The sequence below is a fragment of the Taudactylus pleione genome, unplaced genomic scaffold (genome assembly GCF_031769625.1).
Source record: "Taudactylus pleione unplaced genomic scaffold, aTauple2 ptg000397bl, whole genome shotgun sequence".
Taxonomy (NCBI): Eukaryota; Metazoa; Chordata; class Amphibia; order Anura; family Myobatrachidae; genus Taudactylus; species Taudactylus pleione.
The window spans coordinates 4191334-4212398 of record NW_028284799.1 but is presented as its reverse complement, the minus strand read 5'-3'; the positions used below and the strand labels follow the sequence as shown (position 1 = coordinate 4212398).

Genomic DNA, 21065 nt, shown 5'->3' with positions numbered 1-21065 from the left:
ACCGTGCATGTACAATCGGACAACGCCACCACGGGGGCTTACATAAACCGCCAAGGAGGAACCCGAAGTCGGGCAGCGCTGACAGAGGTGTCCCGCATACTGACTAGGGCGGAGGACAATCTCCCTGCCATCTCGGCGGTGTTCATCCCAGGAGTCGTCAACTGGGAAGCAGACTTTATCAGCCGTCAGGACCTGCATCCAGGAGAATGGTCACTTCACCAGGAGGTGTTTCAACTCCTGGTGGACAAGTGGGGCCTTCCAGAAATAGACTTCATGGCCTCCCGACACAACAACAAGCTGCCTGTGTACGGGTCAAGAACAAGAGACACGGAGGCTCTTCTGGTAGACGCTCTGTCGGTCCGGTGGACCTTCCAGTTTGCGTACCTCTTCCCTCCGTTCTCCCTTCTTCCTCGAGTGGTTCGAAAATTCAAACAAGAAGGCGGCACACTCTTGTTGATAGCTCCGGTGAGGCCCAGACAGCACTGGTTCTCAGATCTTCGGAGTCTCTCCGTAGACACTCCAATGCTGTTGCCTCTACGTCCTGACATGTTGTCACAGGGTCTTTGCCTTTACCCGGACCTGAGTCGTCTGTCTTTGATGGCGTGGCTGGTGAGACAGCCCTCTTAAGGTCCAGGGTTTTTTCAAGCTCTGTGGCTAGCACCATTCTCAGAGCTTGGAAGCCTGTGTCTGCAAGAATTTACTATCGAGTATGGCATACTTTTTTTTTGAGTGGTGTCGCCCTAGAGGCTATGATCCTCAGGTGTTCCGGATATCCAGGTTGTTGACTTTCCTACAGGCGGGCTTAGATCACGGTCTTCGCCTTGCTTCTCTGAAGGTGCAGCTTTCTTCCCTGTTAGTGCGGTTTCAGCATAGGATTGCTACTCTTCCTGATGTCCGCACCTTTCTGCAAGGTGTACTTCGTATTCAGCCTCCCTTTGTTCCACCAGTGGCTCCTTGGGATCTTATTGTGGTCCTGAGGGCTCTCCAAGGACCGCCATTTTAACCGCTGGGCTCAGTGGATTTTAAATGGCTTACAGCCAAGACTGTATTTCTTCTGCCCATTGTTTCGGCCAGAAGGGTTTACGAATTGGGGGCTCTTTCATGTCGGCCTCCCTTTCTCATTTTTCATAGGACAGGGCGGTGCTTCGCACTCGCCCTAGTTTCCTCCCGAAGGTGGAATGTAGTTTCCACATTAACGAAGAAATCATAGTGCTGGCCTTTAATTCTCCAGACCTCACGGTTTGTGAGGCCACCTTGGATGTGGTACGGGCTCTAAGGATTTATGTTGACCGTACCAATTCTTTTAGGAAGTCGGACTCCTTGTTTGTCCTCTATGACTTCCGAAAGAAGGGTTGGCCTGCCACTAAGCAAACTTTGGCAGGATGGATTCGAAAGGCAATTTCTGAGGCTTATATTCATGAAGGCCTTCCTGTTCCATCCTCTGTTAGGGCTCATTCCACTAGGTCTGTGGGTCCTTCGTGGGCAGCTCGACGTGGTGCCTCTGCTGTTCAGCTGTGCAAGGCTGCCACATAGTCTTCTGTCCATACTTTTGTGAGGTATTATGCACTTGACACCTTCGCCTCTCAGGATGCTTCCTTCGGGCTGTGGATTCTCCTTTCAGCAAAGGAGCGTCCCCACCCTTAAAGGATACTGCTTTGGGACATCCCCAAGGTATCCTGTGGATACCCTATGGACCCTGAAGTAGAAAATATGAGATATGGTAAGAACTTATCCTTGTTATCTCTATTTCTACGAAGTCCATAGGGTTCCACAGGACTCCCGCCCTGTCGCACCTGTACTGCAGATGGGCTTTGCTCTGGTCACCGGTTTTTCCATCTCCTTCTGGTGAGAATGTTATTCTTGGTTGTTCCAGATCTTTCTTCTCTCTCTTTCTTCTCCTCCTCCTCCGGCCTATGGCTTGTTACGTAACTGGTTTGCCTTGGCTCGGGTGCGGGGTATAGGAGGGGAACTCCAGTGCATCCTGGGAGGATGAAAACTTTAACTCTGTGGTGCCCGATGTCTCCGCCATCGCCTATACCCCAAGGTATCCTGTGGAACCCTATGGACTTCATAGAAATAGAGAGTGTAAGTTCTTACTATATCTCATATTTTTGTTAGCATGACTGAGATAGTGAAACCTTTGCTTTTTGATGGTTCATTGTACACAAACTTTGTTTAAGCACAAAATTTTAAAAAATATGGTATACAATTTCCCTTCAGGCTGTGTGCATAAGGTGTAAATGAAACATAAATGAATTTCATGTATGTACACAAACTTTGTTTGTGCCACAAAATTATTGAATATATTGTATAAAGTTACCTGCAGGCTGTGTGTATAACATGTATATAAAACATAAATGCATTCTGTGTATAGATTTGGGTCCTATTCCCAAGGTTTTTTACAAAATACGGAATATTCCGATATCCAAAATACCCCTGGTCCCAAGCATTTTTATGAGAGACTCAACCTGTATTTGCCTGCAGAGTTCTGTTTAGTATCTTGACTAGGGAGTTGCAATTTTGCTTCCATTAAGTACTATTAAAGTGATTACACCCTTTTGGACAACCCCCCTTTATTTATCCTTCCTTCACATGTATCTTAATGTACTCCAGGTATTGAAGCTGGGATCCCGAATCACACTGCTCTTACAGTACTGGATGACTGAATCCGTTCCCTTCTGGAGAGCTCTGCGGTGCAGGGGCGTCTTTAGAGAGGAGGCGGCCCGTGTGCATCCCCCATCACGGGCCCCCTCCTCTCACCCCGTTGACCGACCGTTGACTGATGCGGCTGGCCGGCCACCACAGAATCAGTATACTCTGGACACTAAAGTGTGCCCAGAGTCTCCTGCGCAAGCGCAGACCGCCGGGGAAATGGCGCGACCACCTTTTTTCCCGGTGAGTTCCTTGCAGTGCATGCGCAAAACGGCATAAAAATGGCGGCGGCGGCCATTTTCTGGCTTTTTGAGCAACGCTGAGAGACCAGACGAGGGACAGTGGAGAGATATGTTTTAGATAATGAGTACAGGGTGTGCAGTGCAGGCACCCCCTGGAATCGGGGGGCCCTTGTGCACCGCACACCCTGCACCCATTATAGATACGCCCTTGCTGCTGTTGTGCCAATATGAATAGCAGCTTCCAGGTCAGGAACTGGGAAAGTTGACATTCTTAGGTTGAACACCCCTTCTATATATTTCACATGAGAGGGATTATATTAAGGCGGCTTGGACAACCATTTTAAATATCTGGCTTGAACTCCAATAGTAGAAGTAGTGAAATTATTTATAGAAATGTGTATATTAATTGATTGGCATTTGCTAAAAAAGAAGACAGACCTGTTTTCAATTAATTTTATTTTCATCAACATGACTATTTTTCAGGTCAGTGGGGAAGCCCAGGAATTATTCTCAGTCCGACATGGGCCAGTAAGATCTGCACGAGTCTTGCCATCTCCGCAGACTGGTAAGTCTAATAACCTTTTCAGTATTGTTTTCCATTGCAGTATACTGAAGGTTTCAGTGCCATGATTTTTTAATTAATTTATATTGCCAAATTTGTTTTGACTTTTCAACTGTTAAGGAGAATTTGATGTACCTTTTCTTACTATTCTAAACCAGATTCAAGGAATACGCAGCATTTATAAATAAGCAACCTTGTTTCATTCCATGGGAGCTAGATAAAGTTGAGCGTGGGAGCTGTATCTAATGTGTGTTAATGAAAAAAATAATTAATAGCTGAAGAGATAGTGATTGCAGGTCTGAGTCTGTTGGCATCCAGGCCACACACTTGGTGTTGCGTTCTTTTAATGCTTTTAAAATTGCAATATATTTGACCATGTTATAGTATATCATTTTGAACCCCATGCTAGAAAAATTCCACTGCTTGTTCTAACATACTTTACAGTCTGTCAGATGTTTTGCTCTTATGGCTGCCCTCTTCATTTGTCTTGTTACAGAGAGCTTTTAAGATCCCTATGTAATATCTAGGCAAAACATTTTCTGCATGTGATCTTCACAAGGGTTTAATTGTTTCACATGTTATTCCTTTTCTTTTTTTGTTACATCTCACTGCATAGCAGATGGTGATACAAGGCGGAAATACATTTAATTAAGTTTTTTTTACAGCAGTTATCTGTCTAATTAGAACTTTTGACTATACTTTTTGATCCTGAATCTATTACATAGTGAGACATTTGTGAGTTGCACAATAATATATATTTTGGCACAGTCCAACAGGTGAAGGGTGATTAAAGTAAGTTGTCGTTACAGAACAGTATTTTCTAGTACGTGTACTAAATATTTGTGGTGTTAGTACACCTGGAGGTAGTTAATGAACGTGTTTAAAAGTGAACTGTTCTTGGCAAACTACTTTTGTAAAGAAATTAGTTTTAGTTAACTCATATTTGCTCTTAATATTTTATTTAAAAAAAAAGTTATTTGGGCGTTACACATAAATGTATTTCAGAGGCCACCAGTTGGAGGAAGTGCTTTGCCTTAATGTGTTTCTAAAGCATCATACCCTACCCTGACAAGAGACCTAAGTATAAGGTGGATGAAATCTGAAACTGGTTCCCACTTGTCTTCAAATTAAATATAACTTCTTTTCAAATGGTGTTTTATTTGACTGTTCATCATATAGGACATAAAGGCGGACAGAATTAAATTTGATTAAATTTTCAAACTGGCAACTCTCAATTCACAAAATAGGTGATTTTTATTATTTGGAGCTTTATAGTACTATACCTTAGATATATCTGATTAAATTTGTCATATCCTTTCTAAAACGAGTTCCACTTCTATTCTTGTAAATAAGAAGTATCTTTCCAGTTCAACAACTTTAAAGAAACATTTACCAAACATCATTTTTTTTGGGGTGTGGGGGGGGGGGTGTCCCATTGCGGCACTCCTTCTGCATTGTGCAGTGCCACTTGTTGCTCTGCAGCATTTCCATAAACGTAGGGACAATTTACCGGCTGCATGATCAATGCCGGCACAAGGACCTACCACTGCTGCTAGCCTAGTACAAGACAAGTCTGAACTTGCCAGTTGCATGGTTAGTGCAAGAGGGGTTCAACTGCCGTACTTTGTATTATAATATTATTGCGAGAGATATTTAAGTGTATAACATACTTTATGTACAAAAAAATTAAACATACACTTTTTTTTTTTTTAGATATTCAAGGTCAAAGGTCACATCACGTGACCTTGAAATGTAAAAGTCAATATTTAAATATAAAACTATTTTTTTAATGAAAACTCTGGTCCCTTAGCTTCAAAACAAGACCAACATGAAAGTTCTACCACAATTAGAAGCAAAGTTATGATTCGTTTTAGTTGTTCTTGCAAGCATAACTTTTTTAATTTTTTGTCATGTTTGCAACCCTGTAGCATGAACATCGTGTATCACTGAGGGCTAAAATTTTACATATGAAAGTTACTTTATGCCGTCTCCCATCCTACCAAATTTCATGAAAATCTGAGACGGTCGGGTTGAAAGCTGTGATGATTTGGCATGGAATGACCCACGGGCAACACTGTGGGGTAATATTTTTAACTGGGGGGGTCCTCTAAAAAAAACCTTTGCACAGGCTGCTAGTAGACCTGGAGCTGGCTCTGGTTTTAGCTGGAGCAATTAGGCCTATCAAGTAGAGGCATATATCAGATTACAATACTCCAAGACATTTTGAATGTAGTGGAAATTGGCTGCACATGTTTTCCTGCTAAGCAATGGTTGGATAATTGATTCATGAATACACAGCTATGGTGGTCATTGACCAATCCGGTTTAACACTGCATCCAGTCCAATGAGAATTAATTGGATCAAAGTTTGATTGTCTAAACTAGAATGATGTCATATGCTGCACAATGATTGGTCAGTAGTATACAGACATTGATAACTTGTTATCAAGAAATGTATAGTGTGATACTCACTTCCCCTTTTTCCCACATCTAAAGGCCCCCATACATCTGCGATGGATCGTTGCGATGTAGCAATGGGATCGAAAACGCTGATCCGCCGGTCGTAAATGCCGACCGGCGGCCATCAATGTTCCGCGATCTGTCACAGGATCGGTGAAATTCTACATGTTAAATTTCACCGATCTGCCAATCACGATCATTTTTTGATCGTGATCGGCATGTCTGTGAAATCCAACATGTTGGATTTCAGCGATCCTGCGATGCCAGGTTGCAGGATCGTTACATCGCGACGATGCATCGCAAATGTATGGGGGCCATAACAAAATGAAGCACTTTTTCCTGACCTATAGCAAATAATGTTTGTAAAATCATAACCATTACCCAGTTTTTTTTTTATGAGTAATGTTATCTTAAATGATTGTGAATATGTCAACTAACATCTTTGAAGCTTGAAAAATACATGTGATATTATTTTTATGAACAGTTTATTTAAGTGTGTAGTGGACATGAAATTCTCAAAAACAGCAATTTTATAGTTTAAAATTAAACTCATTCGATACAGAAAGTAGTTTTTAAAAATAATTTGTTTGCGAAACATAACCTTAAAAACTAATAATAATGGCACAGAAATATAATGACCTGCTATTTTGAAATTGCTTTTAGAATTAGGACATGTTTTATTCAAACACAGCATTTAAAAACAAAAGGATAATTTTGGTATGGCTGCAAAAGTCAAATTTTGACCTTCCAAGCCAAACTACTCTACAAATGAATAAAGCTTTGCAAAGCACAGAAAGGCATTTGACTAATATCTGGAATCGGATAAAAGAGAGCACTGTAATAGGACTCAGCAGCTATCTAACGCACCAGCTTAATGATTCTGAACAAAATAAAATGAATTGTAATGGAGCTGATGATTACCATCAAGCAAGTCTCACACACTGTTTTACTGTGGAACAGTAAAAGAAGGATTGTTTAATGTTGGAGTCTGCTTCAAACGAATTGGCACAGTCTAAAAAAGATGTCCTTATGTGATAAAGATTTCACTCCCAGGTGTGAAGCGAAAAGTTCACAGCTTCAGCTAAATACACTTCTGAGCAGTACATTTTAATAGGCCCCAGCTTTCACTTCTCAGTAAATAAAGGTCTACAATCATTAGATAAGCTGTCTGCATTATGTCTGTACACGGTGTTGCAGACAGCTATTACAGGGCGGCTTGAAAGCAGCCTTTTATTATATTCATTCAAAGGGAGTCATGCTGGAAGTGTTAGTGGACAGATATTTTTCCTTTTTAGTCACAAGCGAGGGAAATGATTCATTGCGATTCATACTTTTTACATGCAAAATACTTTTAATTATGATTTTACTATTTGTACTTCTTGTTTTTTTTCAAATATGTCATTGCTAGAAATCATTCTTCTTAACTAACTTTTTTTGACTTGGAGACATGTATTCTCAGGTACTGTATCTTATAGGGTGAATCTCCCAGTGAATGAATGGTTAAGCACTTAAATGGCTGATATTTTTTTTTTTAAATTTCCCCAAAATAGTTTTTTTTTTTTTTTTATTAGCAATTCATGTAAATAAGAGCTATTTAAACCTGATTCAATATAATGTTTTGAACAAAAATGTAAAATCACTTTTAAATAGCTATTGATTACAACAATGTAATAATTTTAAAAAATTGACCGTTTTGGGGGTCATTTACAAAAAATACTTTTATAGTTTTTAAAACATTTATATATATATATACAATGTATGTATGTATATATGTGTGTAGAAAAAAACGGCACTCCAGGGTCCAAACACCAAAGTGTTTATTTAAAACATCAGTCCAAAGCACAGCAACGTTTCGGGCAACCAAGTGCCCTTTATCCATATTATATATTTAGAAATCAAATTCATTGGCCTGGTTATTTGTTTGTCTGTCTATCCGGTTATGCATTCAGACACCCTTGCATCGATTGGGATGAAACCTATGCAAGATGGTCCAGTTGAATCTGGACCAGGTTTTAGGGGGGTTATGGTCTTGATCGGACCTCCCGTTGGTGTACGCTGGGCAAAACTTTGACCCGCGGAGCCTGTTCTGGGCCTTGCACTGGATGGATTTGGGCGAAAACATCACATCATAGAGGGTGACAATTGGTCATGGTTGCCTAAAGGAGTGGTTGGGCTCCCGGTCAGACGTCATGGAAGAGTACACCAGGGAAAACTGTGTCCCAGGGATCCTATTTTGGACCTTCCACAGGATGAATTGGACGACATCACATAATTTGGATGAAAACTTCACAGAGTGGTAACATTGGATCCCAGAAGACAAACTAGGGTGTTGAGGTCCCGGTCGGACCTCCCGTTGGTGTACGCTGGGCAGAACTTTGACCCATGGAGCCTTTCCTGGGCCTTCCACGTTATGTATTTGGTTGAAAACTTCAGAGGGGTGGCAATTGGTCTGGGATACCTAATGTAATAACTTTAAGATTTAAACCTGGGCAACAACGGGTACTTCAGCTAGTACATGTGGAGATATATATATACATATGTAGGCGTCGAAATACCAACACCTATCTTAATCCCGACGCTGGAATCCAGAAGGACGCCAGCCCGAACGAGTTAAGTCCAGGGCGCCCTTAGTGTTAGCCGCGGTGGGGTGGGTTAGGTTTAGGTATCATAGTGGGGCTAGAGTTAGGTTTTGGGGGGGAGGTTAGGGTTAGGCACCCCTAGGGGGGAGGGTTAGGCATTAATGGGGGAGGGTTATGTTTGGCATTAAGGGGGAGACTTGGGTTACGTTACAAGAAGGGAGAGTTAAGGGGAGGGTAAGGATACTTACCCGACCCCTGTCAGGATACCAACCAACGGGATGCCACTGTTGGTATTTTGACATGAGGCATCCCGACAAGCGGCTTTACATATATTTCTAAGCCGGCTTTATATATAATATATATATACAGCATGGAAGGGTGGACGGAACTCAGGGACAAATACCAAGAAGAATACAGCAGACTGCGCTGGTATAGTCAACGTTTCAGAGCTCAGCGGCTCTTTTATCAAGACAATATCAAGAAACACACAGAATAAGTGACATATAAATACATACCAATATCTGACACCCTCGTGCTACAGATGCGCTGACCCGTCTGAGTCCCGATGACGTCATAGGCGTGATCAGCGCCGGCGGTCGGTGACTCATAGGGGGCGTGGAAATTACGTGTACCTTCACCATGGCAACACAGGGAAGCTAGAAACACATACAATGTGATCAAGTACAAAACGGGCAGGCTGATCTGAAAATAAACCATGCGTAATATAAACAAGCTACAGGAGCTGTCACATTTAAAGCAATCACTATAATAATCATAAGATACAGCGCTGAGAGATAAAAGCACCTATATTGATATCATGCGCTAACAGGGTCTCAAAGAAGATCCACATGAATAATAAAAACAAAAAATACATAGACTGCAGGAAAATAGAAATAAGATACTGGAAGGTTGGTGAGATGCAACAGCCGACCAGTACCGCTATGTAGTATACTGTAAAGCGGTTAAACCCACTGGAAAATTAGAATGTAATGACATATATAAAAAAAACCATGTATACACAAATAGCAACTAAACAAAAACTAGAGAAAGCAACCTAAAGATAACATTTCATTAAGGCCCTAGGGTTGCACCGTTTGCAGTGTGTGGATCCAAAAGGCTTCCTTCTGTAACAAAATGCGGTCTCTGTCACCTCCCCTGGGATTCTGGGGAACCCAGTCAATCATTTTGTATCTAATAGTGGAGACATTGTGATGGAAGTCTCTAAAGTGTTTGGCCACAGGTTGATCCGATCCTCTGCCCTCAATGGCTGACCTGATGTTAGAGCGATGCAGGGCCATCCGTTCTTTGAGTTGTCTCGAGGTTTTACCCACATATAGTAGGCCACATGGGCATCTGACGATATATACAACATATCGACTCGAACAAGTCAAAGGATACTTAATGTGGAATTTTTTTCCCGATCTGGGGTGGCAAAAAGTATTACCTGTTTCTAGAAAACTACAGGTAGTACACCCAATGCATTTGTAATTGCCTGCTGGACGTGTCAAAAAGTGAGTGGGAGCTACAATGGTGTATTGACTCACGTCGTTGTGTACGACAATATCTTTAATGTTTCTACCCCTTTTATATGAGGTAAGGATAGATGAACCTTGTAGCGCTGGGAGTTTAGGGTCACTCGCAATGATCGGCCAGATGTTTCTAGCCCTACACATTAGGGGTCCACTCACCGTAGTGAACTGTTGAGTCCAAACCTCTTTATTGTGATTGTTGATGGGACCTCTGGATTTGAGGGCCTGTGACCTAGATAAGGTCAGTACTTTATCTTCCTTATTCCCAATTTCTGAGAATTTGGAGAATCTGTAGTGATTGCACGGATGCAATCAATCATATTGACAACATGTCTCGTAAATTTTTAAAGAGGGGATACCACTATAAGATTCTGAAAAAAGCCAAAGATAAAGTACTGACCTTATCTAGGTCACAGGCCCTCAAATCCAGAGGTCCCATCAACAATCACAATAAAGTGGTTTGGACTCAACAGTTCACTACGGTGAGTGGACCCCTAATGTGTAGGGCTAGAAACATCTGGCCGATCATTGCGAGTAACCCTAAACTCCCAGCGCTACAAGGTTCATCTATCCTTACCTCATATAAAAGGGGTAGAAACATTAAAGATATTGTCGTACACAACGATGTGAGTCAATACACCATTGTAGCTCCCACTCACTTTTTGACACGTCCAGCAGGCAATTACAAATGCATTGGGTGTACTACCTGTAGTTTTCTAGAAACAGGTAATACTTTTTGCCACCCCAGATCGGGAAAAAAATTCCGCATTAAGTATCCTTTGACTTGTTCGAGTCGATATGTTGTATATATCGTCAGATGCCCATGTGGCCTACTATATGTGGGTAAAACCTCGAGACAACTCAAAGAACGGATGGCCCTGCATCGCTCTAACATCAGGTCAGCCATTGAGGGCAGAGGATCGGATCAACCTGTGGCCAAACACTTTAGAGACTTCCATCACAATGTCTCCACTATTAGATACAAAATGATTGACTGGGTTCCCCAGAATACCAGGGGAGGTGACAGAGACCGCATTTTGTTACAGAAGGAAGCCTTTTGGATCCACACACTGCAAACGGTGCAACCCTGGGGCCTTAATGAAATGTTATCTTTAGGTTGCTTTCTCTAGTTTTTGTTTAGTTGCTATTTGTGTTTTCATGGTTTTTTTTATATATGTCATTACATTCTAATTTTCCAGTGGGTTTAACCGCTTTACAGTATACTACATAGCGGTACTGGTCGGCTGTTGCATCTCACCAACCTTCCAGTATCTTATTTCTATTTTCCTGCAGTCTATGTATTTTTTGTTTTTATTATTCATGTGGATCTTCTTTGAGACCCTGTTAGCGCATGATATCAATATAGGTGCTTTTATCTCTCAGCGCTGTATCTTATGATTATTATAGTGATTGCTTTAAATGTGACAGCTCCTGTAGCTTGTTTATATTACGCATGGTTTATTTTCAGATCAGCCTGCCCGTTTTGTACTTGATCACATTGTATGTGTTTCTAGCTTCCCTGTGTTGCCATGGTGAAGGTACACGTCATTTCCACGCCCCCTATGAGTCACCGACCGCCAGCGCTGATCACGCCTATGACGTCATCGGGACTCAGACGGGTCAGCGCGTCTGTAGCACGAGGGTGTCAGATATTGGTATGTATTTATATGTCATTTATTCTGTGTGTTTCTTGATATTGTCTTGATAAAAGAGCCGCTGAGCTCTGAAACGTTGACTATACCAGCGCAGTCTGCTGTATTCTTCTTGGTATTTGTCCCTGAGTTCCGTCCACCCTTCCATGCTGTATTTATGAGTTTTCACTCTGGAGAGGAACCGTGGCCTGTTGTTTGTCTCAGTCAGAGTGCCGGACGATCTTTGTTATATATATATATATATATATATATATATATATAAAACGAATAATGGCGGCACTCCACGACTGGTATTCAAAAGACCATGAGCATTTTAATTCAGAAATCCAACGTTTCGGGCATCAGCCCTTCGTCTGGGATACAAATAACTAACATACAGAAACACATTAAATACACACATAATTAAAAAATACCTTAATCAGGTGAGCCGGGACCCCAGCATCCACCTCCATCAGTCACAACTAACCCGCGTCCAGCAACCGCGGTCGCGGATAGAGTGACGTCATCAGGCTGCGTCCGCGACGTCACCGGGTCACATGATTCACCCACATAACCATGGCAACAAAACTGTTGTCGGAAAATACATAATATTAAATAGGATTATCAATTCATAAAACACAGTTTAACATAAGGCGTCGAGATGTGTACCACAAAGCACTAACTGAATCCCACAATCATGGTCACCTCTTAAAATTAGGGATGTGCGCCGGACCATTTTTGCCGGATTTGGATTTGGTTCTAATTCGTCGTCCGGCTTTGGATTTGGATTTGGATTTGCCAAACTGCGGTGACTGGCTTTGGATTTGGATTTGGATTTGGATTTTTTTACAAAAATTGACAAAAAAAGCTAAAATCACATAAATTGGTCTTTTTTTTCTTCCTAGAGTATTATTAACCTCAATAACATTAATTTCCAGTCAATTTAGACCATATCACAGCTTATAATATTGTTTTCAACATTATTGGCCAAAGGTTGCAGTGAGCTGACTGGTTACTAAGCGACAAAGCAGCGGCACAACGACACAGACACCACAGTATAAAGCACATCTATGACACATTGCCACACAGCAGTGGCAGAAATGAAAAGTAGTGCACCCACCCAGTGGGGTACGGCCAGCAGAGTCACAGTACTTGTTTACAAAGTGGGCTACGGCCCTAGGAGTCACAGTGCACAATCTTATTAGCATTACACCGCACATAGGGCCTGATTCACATTACACCATAAAGTAGTGTCTCTTATTTATGTTACGACACACAGTAGTGCCCCTTTTACACAATGTCCACAGTAGTGACCCTTTTACACAATGCCCACAGTAGCGGTGTCCCTTACACAATGTCCCCCAGCAGTGGTGCCCCCTATGCAGTCCCCTTAGTAGTACGGTCCACTATGCAGTGCCCCCAGTTGAATGCTCCCCAGTAGTATGCCCCCCATTAGCAGGCCCCCCCAGTAGTATGTCCCCCATTAGCAGGCCCCCCCAGTAGTATGCCCCCCATTAGCATGCCACCCAGTAGTATGCCCCCCCAGTAGTATGGCTCCCCCAGTAGTATGGCTCCCCCAGTAGCAGGCCCCCCCAGTAGTAGGCTGCTCCAGTAGTAGCCCCCCCTGTAGTATGGGCCCCCCCTGTAGTATGGCCCCCCCTGTAGTAGGCCCCCCCAGTAGTATGGCCCCCCCCAGTAGCAGGCCCCTCAGTAGTATGGCCCCCCCAGTAGCAGACCCCCCCCAGTAGTATAGCCCCCCCCAGTAGCAGGCCCCTCTGTAGTATGGCCCCCCAGTAGTATAGCCCTGCCCAGTAGCAGACCCCCCCCAGTAGTGCAGACCCCCCCAGTAGTATAGCCCCCCCCAGTAGCAGGCCCCTCTGTAGTATGGCCCCCCAATAGTGCAGATCCCCCCCAGTAGTATGGCCCCCCCAGTAGCAGACCCCCCCCCAGTAGTATAGCCCCCCCAGTAGCAGGCCCCTCTGTAGTATGGCCCCCCCAGTAGTATTGCCTCCCCCAGTAGCAGACCCCCCCCAGTAGTGCAGACCCCCCCCCAGTAGTATAGCCCCCCCAGTAGCAGGCCCCTCTGTAGTATGGCCCCCCCAGTAGTATAGCCCCCCCCCAGTAGCAGACCCCCCCAGTAGTGCAGACCCCCCCCCCCCAGTAGCGCCCCCGGACCTTTGACAAGTAAAAAAATAAAAAAAATAAAACTTACCTGTATCCCCGCTCGCGCGCCGTCCGCTCTGTCACACGCTGAGGAGGGAGCCGGAAGACGGAGCTCATGTGTGAGCTCCAGCCGGCTCCCTCCGTGCAGCAGCCAATGAGAGTCTGTGTGACTCTCATTGGCTGCTGTAACAAACACACAGCTGCCGCTGGCGGCTGTGTGTCTGTGTCTGTGTAGGGCAGAGCGCTATCACTGCGCTCTGCCCTACACGCAAGGAGACCTGATGTCGGATTCTCTAGTGAGAATCCGACATCAGGCGGCCGCCGTTCGGCCCCGAACGGGGATCCGAGTCAGGCGGTGAACACCCGAACAGGGTTCGGGTGGACTCGGATCCCCAATGTTCGGAGCGGTTCGGATTCCACAGAATCCGAACCGCTCATCTCTACTTAAAATACATCAAAATAGTTATGTATACTATACACAAAATATAACTACAGTGAAACCATCGAATATCAAGGGCATAAATCATAAACAGTGTAGAATTAATCAGGCATATAAAACAAACAATTAACTCCCACACAATACATATAAGAATATATAAACCCCGATCATGTCTGTTAGATCCACAAATATATAGTAATGAGAGCATTATTATAAAGAGGTGTCTACAAAAAGCATTGCTGACCTAAAGACTCATTAAGTCCTTTAGGGGCCATCGTACCAAGTTTAGAAATCCATCGGCATTCTGCCTGCAACAACCTTTGAGGTCTGTTGCCCCCCCTAATACTAGGTAGGATATGATCTATAATCTTAAATCTTAGGTCAGCTACTGTATGTTTAAGGGCTATCCAGTGCCTGGCTACAGGTTGGTCGCTAAAGCCAGCATTAATCCCTAAACGGATGGCCGAACGATGTAGGACCATGCGCTCTTTAATTTGACGTTCTGTTTTGCCCACATAATTAAGTCCACATGGGCAAAACAGTAAGTAGACTACAAACATCGTGCTACAAGTAACAGGGAATCTAATACAAAATTTCTTGCCTGTGTTGGTGATTAAACGTGTCTCCCAAAATCACTGCTCTACATGTGATACACCCCAAACATCGATGGTAACCATTCTTCAAAGAGAGAAAGTGTTGAGGTTTTTTCTTAATCTTAGCTACATCTAACTTCACCAGACGATCTTTTAAATTCCGACCTCTGGTAAAGCAAGGCATTATTCTAGAATCTTTCAAGGTAGGCAGATCACCATCCGTGCTAACTACCGGCCAAAGATCTTTTATAATGCCAACAGTTTCTGAGCTTCTGGTGTTAAAGCGATTAACCCACAGTATAACAGATCTAGAGCTCTTATTTACACAATTAGCCTTAAGCGTCATTTCCCTAGGCACATCAAGTACTCTCTGTTTTATCTTGATTAAATCCCTTCTTTTATAACCACGAGCCTCAAATTTATTAATCATTGCATTCAACTGATATTCTAATTGGGCCGGGTCACTGGTGATCCGCCTAACCCTCAACATCTGAGAGTATGGCAACCCTCGGCGCAACGGTAATGGATGGAAGCTGTCATGTCTTAAAATCGTATTCCTATCCGTCTCTTATCCTATCCGGTTGCTGGACGCGGGTTAGTTGTGACTGATGGAGGTGGATGCTGAGGTCCCGGCTCACCTGATGAAGGTAATTTTTAATTATGTGTGTATTTAATGTGTTTCTGTATGTTAGTTATTTGTATCCCAGACAAAGGGCTGATGCCAGAAACTTTGGATTTCTGAATTAAAATGCTTATGGTTTTTTGAATACCAGTCGTGGAGTGCCGCCATTATTCGTTGTGTATATCGGACCCGGTGGTCCATGGAGGGCAACCACGCCATTCAACGCACTATACTCTACTATATATATATATATATATATATATCCATTGCAAGGCTCAGTACAGGCTCCGCGGGTCAAAGTTTTGCCCAGCGTACACCAACGAGAGGTCCGATCAAGACCATAACCCCCCTAAAACCTGGTCCAGATTCAACTGCCCCAGATTCAAGAAGTCCCATAGGGTAACCTTGATCTAGGAGACTGTTTGTTTGTTAATTTTTTTCTTGTAAGGTGAATTGAAAATTATCTGAACAATTTCTTTTTAGTCTTAAGTATTTCCCCTTAAGGATGTTATTCAACCAAGGTTTGTAATGGTAGCTTTTATAGTTCAGATAATTACTACAATCCACTTCTTTTTTTATATATAGTTGTAGATATGTCCATCTTTAATACAACTTCTTGAATCAGCTTTTCATGAAGTAGAGAACAGAGATAGAGCTTCTCTTCTAAACCCTGTAAATAAGGTGAAAAACAAATATCCACAAGAGGCTCCACTCTTTATTTCAAAATTTAATTCTAGGTCTAAAGAGATCAAACATATTATAAAGAAGAAATTTCCCTTGTTAAAACTGGATAAAACCTTGACTGATTATTTAGGTGAAGAACCTAAGATCATATTCAAAAGGGCGAACATCTAGCACCAAGCCACTTTAGAAACATTAATGTGGGGACGTCAAAGATATCCAACTGGCTCAATGACAAAATTGTAGTATGTTTCAAAAGTGGTAGAAATTATTGCTTGACATGTGAACATATCAAAAATAGAAGTAAAGAGTTTGTATCAACTTCTTTAAAAACATCTTTCTCTATTAACATTTTGATCATTTGCCATTCAACCTATGTGGTATACCTACTCACCTGCAAGTGTGGTCTACAATATGTAGGCCACACTATTAGAACATTATACACAAGATTCCTGGAACACAGGAGAAATGTCAACAAAGGCAATCTGAAACATAGTGTGTCCAGACATGTTGAAAACTATCATAATGGTAGATGGTAGATGCTTAGCATTCAGGGTATTGAGGCGATAAAACCTACAGAGAGAGGAGGAAATAGGTTTGCTACTCTTTGTAAAAAAGAAACATACTGGATCTACTCTCTAGGAACAATTGTCACCTCTAGGTCTGAACGAATGTATGGAACTAAGTAATGTATGAGAACTGCTGTATTTTATGTAAATTCTGGAAATCTGTTTGCTTTTTGGCATTAGGACTCTCCTTTGGGTATTACATTGACTGATCAATGAACTTGGGAAAATAGGTAAAATATTATTAGTTATGTGTTTTTTTGACTTGTCTAGATACTGTGTGTGTGTGTGTGTGTGTGTGTGTGTGTGTGTATATATATATATATATATATATATATATAAAACTACCGTTCAAAAGTTTGGGGTCACTTAGTGCTTTTCTTTAAAAAATAAGGAAATATCTGTTTTTTTTCAATGAGGGTAACATTAAATTAATCAGAAATACACTATATATTGTTAATGTGTGGTAAATGACTATACTAGCTGCAAACGGCTGGTTTTTAAAGGAATATCTACATAGGTGTATAGAGGCCCATTTCCAGCAACCACTCCAGTGTTCTAATGGTACATTGTGTTTGCTAAGCGCGTTAGAAGACTAATGGATGATTAGAAAGCCCTTGAAAACCCTTGTGCAATTATGTTAGCACAGCTGAAAACGTGTTTGCTCATTAGAGAAGCTATAAAACTGGCCTGCCTTTGAGCTAGTTGAGTATTTGAAACATCACATTTGTGGGTTCGATTATACTCTCCAAATGGCCAGAAAAAGAGAACTTTCATGTGAAACTCAACAGTCTATTCTTGTTCTTATAAATGAAAGCTATTCCATGCGAGAAATTGTCAAGAAACTGAACATTTCCTACAATGGTGTGTACTACTTCCTTCAGAGAACAGCACAAACAGGCTCTAACCAGAGTAGAAAGAGAAGTGGGAAGCCCTGGTGCCCAACTGTGCAAGAAGGCAAGTACCTTAGAGTCTCTAGTTTGAAAAATAGATGCCTCACAAGTCCTCAACTGGCAGCTTCATTAAATGGTACCCGCAAAACGCCAGTGTTAACATCTACGGTGAAGAGGCGACTCCGGGATGTTGGCCTTCTAGGCAGAGTGGCAAAGGAAAGGCCGTATCTGAGACTGGCCAATAAAAGGAAAAGATTAGTATGGGCAAAAGAACACAGACATTGGACAGAGGTAGATTGGAAAAAAGTGTTATGGAAAGACGAATCGAAGTTTGAGGTGTTTGTATCACACAGAACATTTGTGAGACGTAGAACAAGTGAAAAGATGCTGGAAGAGTGCCTGACACCATCTGTCAAGCATGGTGGAAGTAATGTGATGGTCTGGTGCTGCTTTGGTGCTGGTAAAGTGGGAGATTTGTACAAGGTAAAAGGGATTTTGAATAAGGAAGGCTATCACTCCATTTTGCAACGCCATGCCATACCCTGTGGACAGCGCTTGATTGGAGCCAATTTCCTCCTCCAACAGAACAATGGCCCAAAGCATACCTCCAAATTATGCAAGAAGAATTAGAATTAGGGAAGAAGCAGGCAGCTGGTATTCTGTCTGTAATGGAGTGACCAGCGCAGTCACCAGATCTCAACCCCATTGAGCTGTTGTGGGAGCAGCTTGACCGTATGGTATGCAAGAAGTGCCCGTCAAGCCAATCCAACTTATGGGAGGTGCTTCAGGAAGCGTGGGGTGAAATTTCTTCAGATTACCTCAACAAATTAACAGCTAGAATGCCAAAGGTCTGCAATGCTGTAATTGCTGCAAAAGGAGCATTCTTTGACGAAAGCAAAGTTTGAAGGACAAAATTATTTCTAACCTTGCCAATGTCTTGACTATATGTTCTATTCATTTTGCAACTTATTTGATAAATAAAAGTCAGTTTTCATGTAAAACACAAAATTGTCTGGGTGACCCCAAACTTTTGAACGGTAGTGTGTGCATGTGTATATATATATATATATATGTGTGTGTGTATATATATATATATATATGTATATGTGTGTGTGTATATATGTATATATATATATATATATGTGTGTGTGTGTGTGTGTGTGTATATATATATTTCTACTTCAGGGTCCATAGGGTATCCACAGGATACCTTGGGGTATAGGTGTGACGTCAGTCGCAGGGCACCAAAGAGTTAAGCTTTCAGCCTCCCAGGATGCACTAGGTCCCCCTCCTATACCCCGCCCCCGGGCCAAGGCACCTCAGTTTAGTTTGGTGCCCGGCCGGAGTCGGGTGCACCTGTTGGAGTGGGGGCTAGAAGAGCCCCTGAAGCTTTTTCTTCATGCAGCTGTGGCTGCACATCTGGATGAACAGCATGGACAGTCAGTCCTGACGTCCATGCTGTCTTCCCTACACCCCGCCGGTACCAGAACGCCGGTACTGATCCGGGGATGCTGGTGGGCGTCTGGGGTCACAGCTAGCGGTGACCCCAGATGCTCCGGACCATGGCCGGATTCAAGGGGGACAGAGGTAAGCAGCGGGGTCCCGCGGTGGGTCCCCGCTGATCACATGGTCCTAAGTCCCCAGGCAGGGGGCTCCCTGGGGACTGGCTGCAGCGTGGAGCCAGGCGACCAACCTGCGCTTCCACTACCCCCTGGGACAGCGGACCGCAGCAGAGCGGTAGCGCTGCGGCGTCCCAGGGGTTAAATGCATGCCAGGGGAGCGCGCCTTCCCTGTCTCACAGCCGGCGCCTCCCCCGCTGCACACAGCCCTCTCTGCACTGTGCTGACTGGTCCTGTGTCAGCGCTCCTCCCCCAGGCCAGCTTCTCTCTGCTCCTCGGCGGCCATCTTCTCTGCAACGCATGGTGAACGCTGCTGGAAGTCTGGAAGGAAGCATCGTGGTCTGGGTCCCCCCGCATACCTCTCCTCCGCTGTGGCTCAGGTCTGTGTATGCAGCGCTGTGTCCTACCAGGCCCTGTGTCTGTGTAGTTGAGTGATCAGCGCTGTTAGTGCAGGAATTGTTATTTCTCTGCATTGTATGTGACTGTGCTAGCGCTGCTGCCTGTAACTTTTCTTCTCTAAAACTGTCAGCTTTATTACTGTCCCTGTTCTTTCTGCTAAAGCCCTTGCGGTGCGGTGCTGCTGGGTGGTCTCTCGCCTATTTAATACTTAATTGGTGAGAGAGGTCACATACATGGTGCCATCATGTCTGAAAGTGATTTTCCCCTCCGGCTACAGTGTACCACGTGCAAAGTACCGTTAGCGGAGGGGGAGGGTAGCGCGGAGGGCCTTTGCCGGCAGTGTTTGTCCATGGCGCGGCCTATTACGGTTACAGCACCGGTACAGGAGCCGCCCTGGGCTTGTTTCGCTCAGGCGTTAACAGCTTTAGTGGGCCAGTTAGCTCCGCAGCCCGCGTTTACTCCGATGGGTTTGTCCCAGCAGTCTGTGGTGTCGTCACCCATGCAGGGGTTCCCACGACAATTGGTGGTACCCCACAGTCTCCCTATTTCCCCGCTCCCGGGTTCTCAGGAGCCAGCGTGGGTTAACTCCCTGACGAGTTCTGTACAGCACTTGTCGGATGTGTTGCAAGGGGAGTCTGTGATGCGGCCTCATAAAAGGCCGGTGGCGTCTCTGTCCGCTCCTTATGAGGATGACGAAGGGACGTCTGATGATGGGGAGATTCTGGATCCTTACGATCAGGAACCTTTCCATACTAAGGACGCTGATGCTAAGTCCAAAGTATATATTCCTGGACTTATTCGGGCGGTCCGCACAGCCTGGGTGATTGAGGACGAAGCTCCCCCAGCGGCTAAATCTAAGTATGCCTTTTTCAAAGATGTGAAGGGCGATGCCACAGTCTTTCCTCTTTCGGGTCAGTTGGTGGACCATTTAGAGGAGGCGTGGAAACAACCTGGCAAAAGATACCAGCCGCAGAGACGCCTGGCGGTGGCTTATCCGTTCGCGGATAATTATTTTGCTAAGTGTGAATCCCCTCCACAGGTGGATTCTCACGTGACCCGTCTTGTCCGTAGTGCCACATTGCCGATGCCATCCATGTCCTCCCTTAAGGATGCTACGGACCGCAAGGTAGAAATCTGCCTGAAGTCCGCTTATTCCCTTGCAGGGGGGGCAGCACGGCCGGCTATGGCCATTTGCTGGGTTGCCAGAGCGATGGAGCGCTGGGCGGATTCATTAGAGGCTTCTTTTGAATCCGACTGTCCGGCCGAACAGGTGGAGTTGATTGGCAATCTCCGTGATTCGGCCACCTACATCAACGAGGCGGCTCTAGACATTAGTACTCTGGTGTCTAGAATTTCTTCAGCAGCGGTAGCTGCTCGTCGCACCTTGTGGCTGCGATCCTGGAAGGCGGACGCAGATTCCAAGAAAGGTCTGGAAG

At 43.9% G+C, this 21065-nt stretch overlaps 1 protein-coding gene across 5 annotated transcripts in view; it reads left to right on the top strand.

The window, feature by feature from the left end:
• Positions 1-21065, top strand: part of BCAS3 (BCAS3 microtubule associated cell migration factor) — a 1455708-nt gene that overhangs the window by 85498 nt on the left and 1349145 nt on the right. For all 5 annotated transcript variants that reach the window (XM_088446353.1, XM_088446352.1, XM_088446354.1 and 2 more), the window contains exon 6: positions 3378-3459. In XM_088446353.1, coding sequence (XP_088302479.1) covers positions 3378-3459 — 82 coding nt within the window. The remainder of the gene's footprint in view (positions 1-3377; positions 3460-21065) is intronic.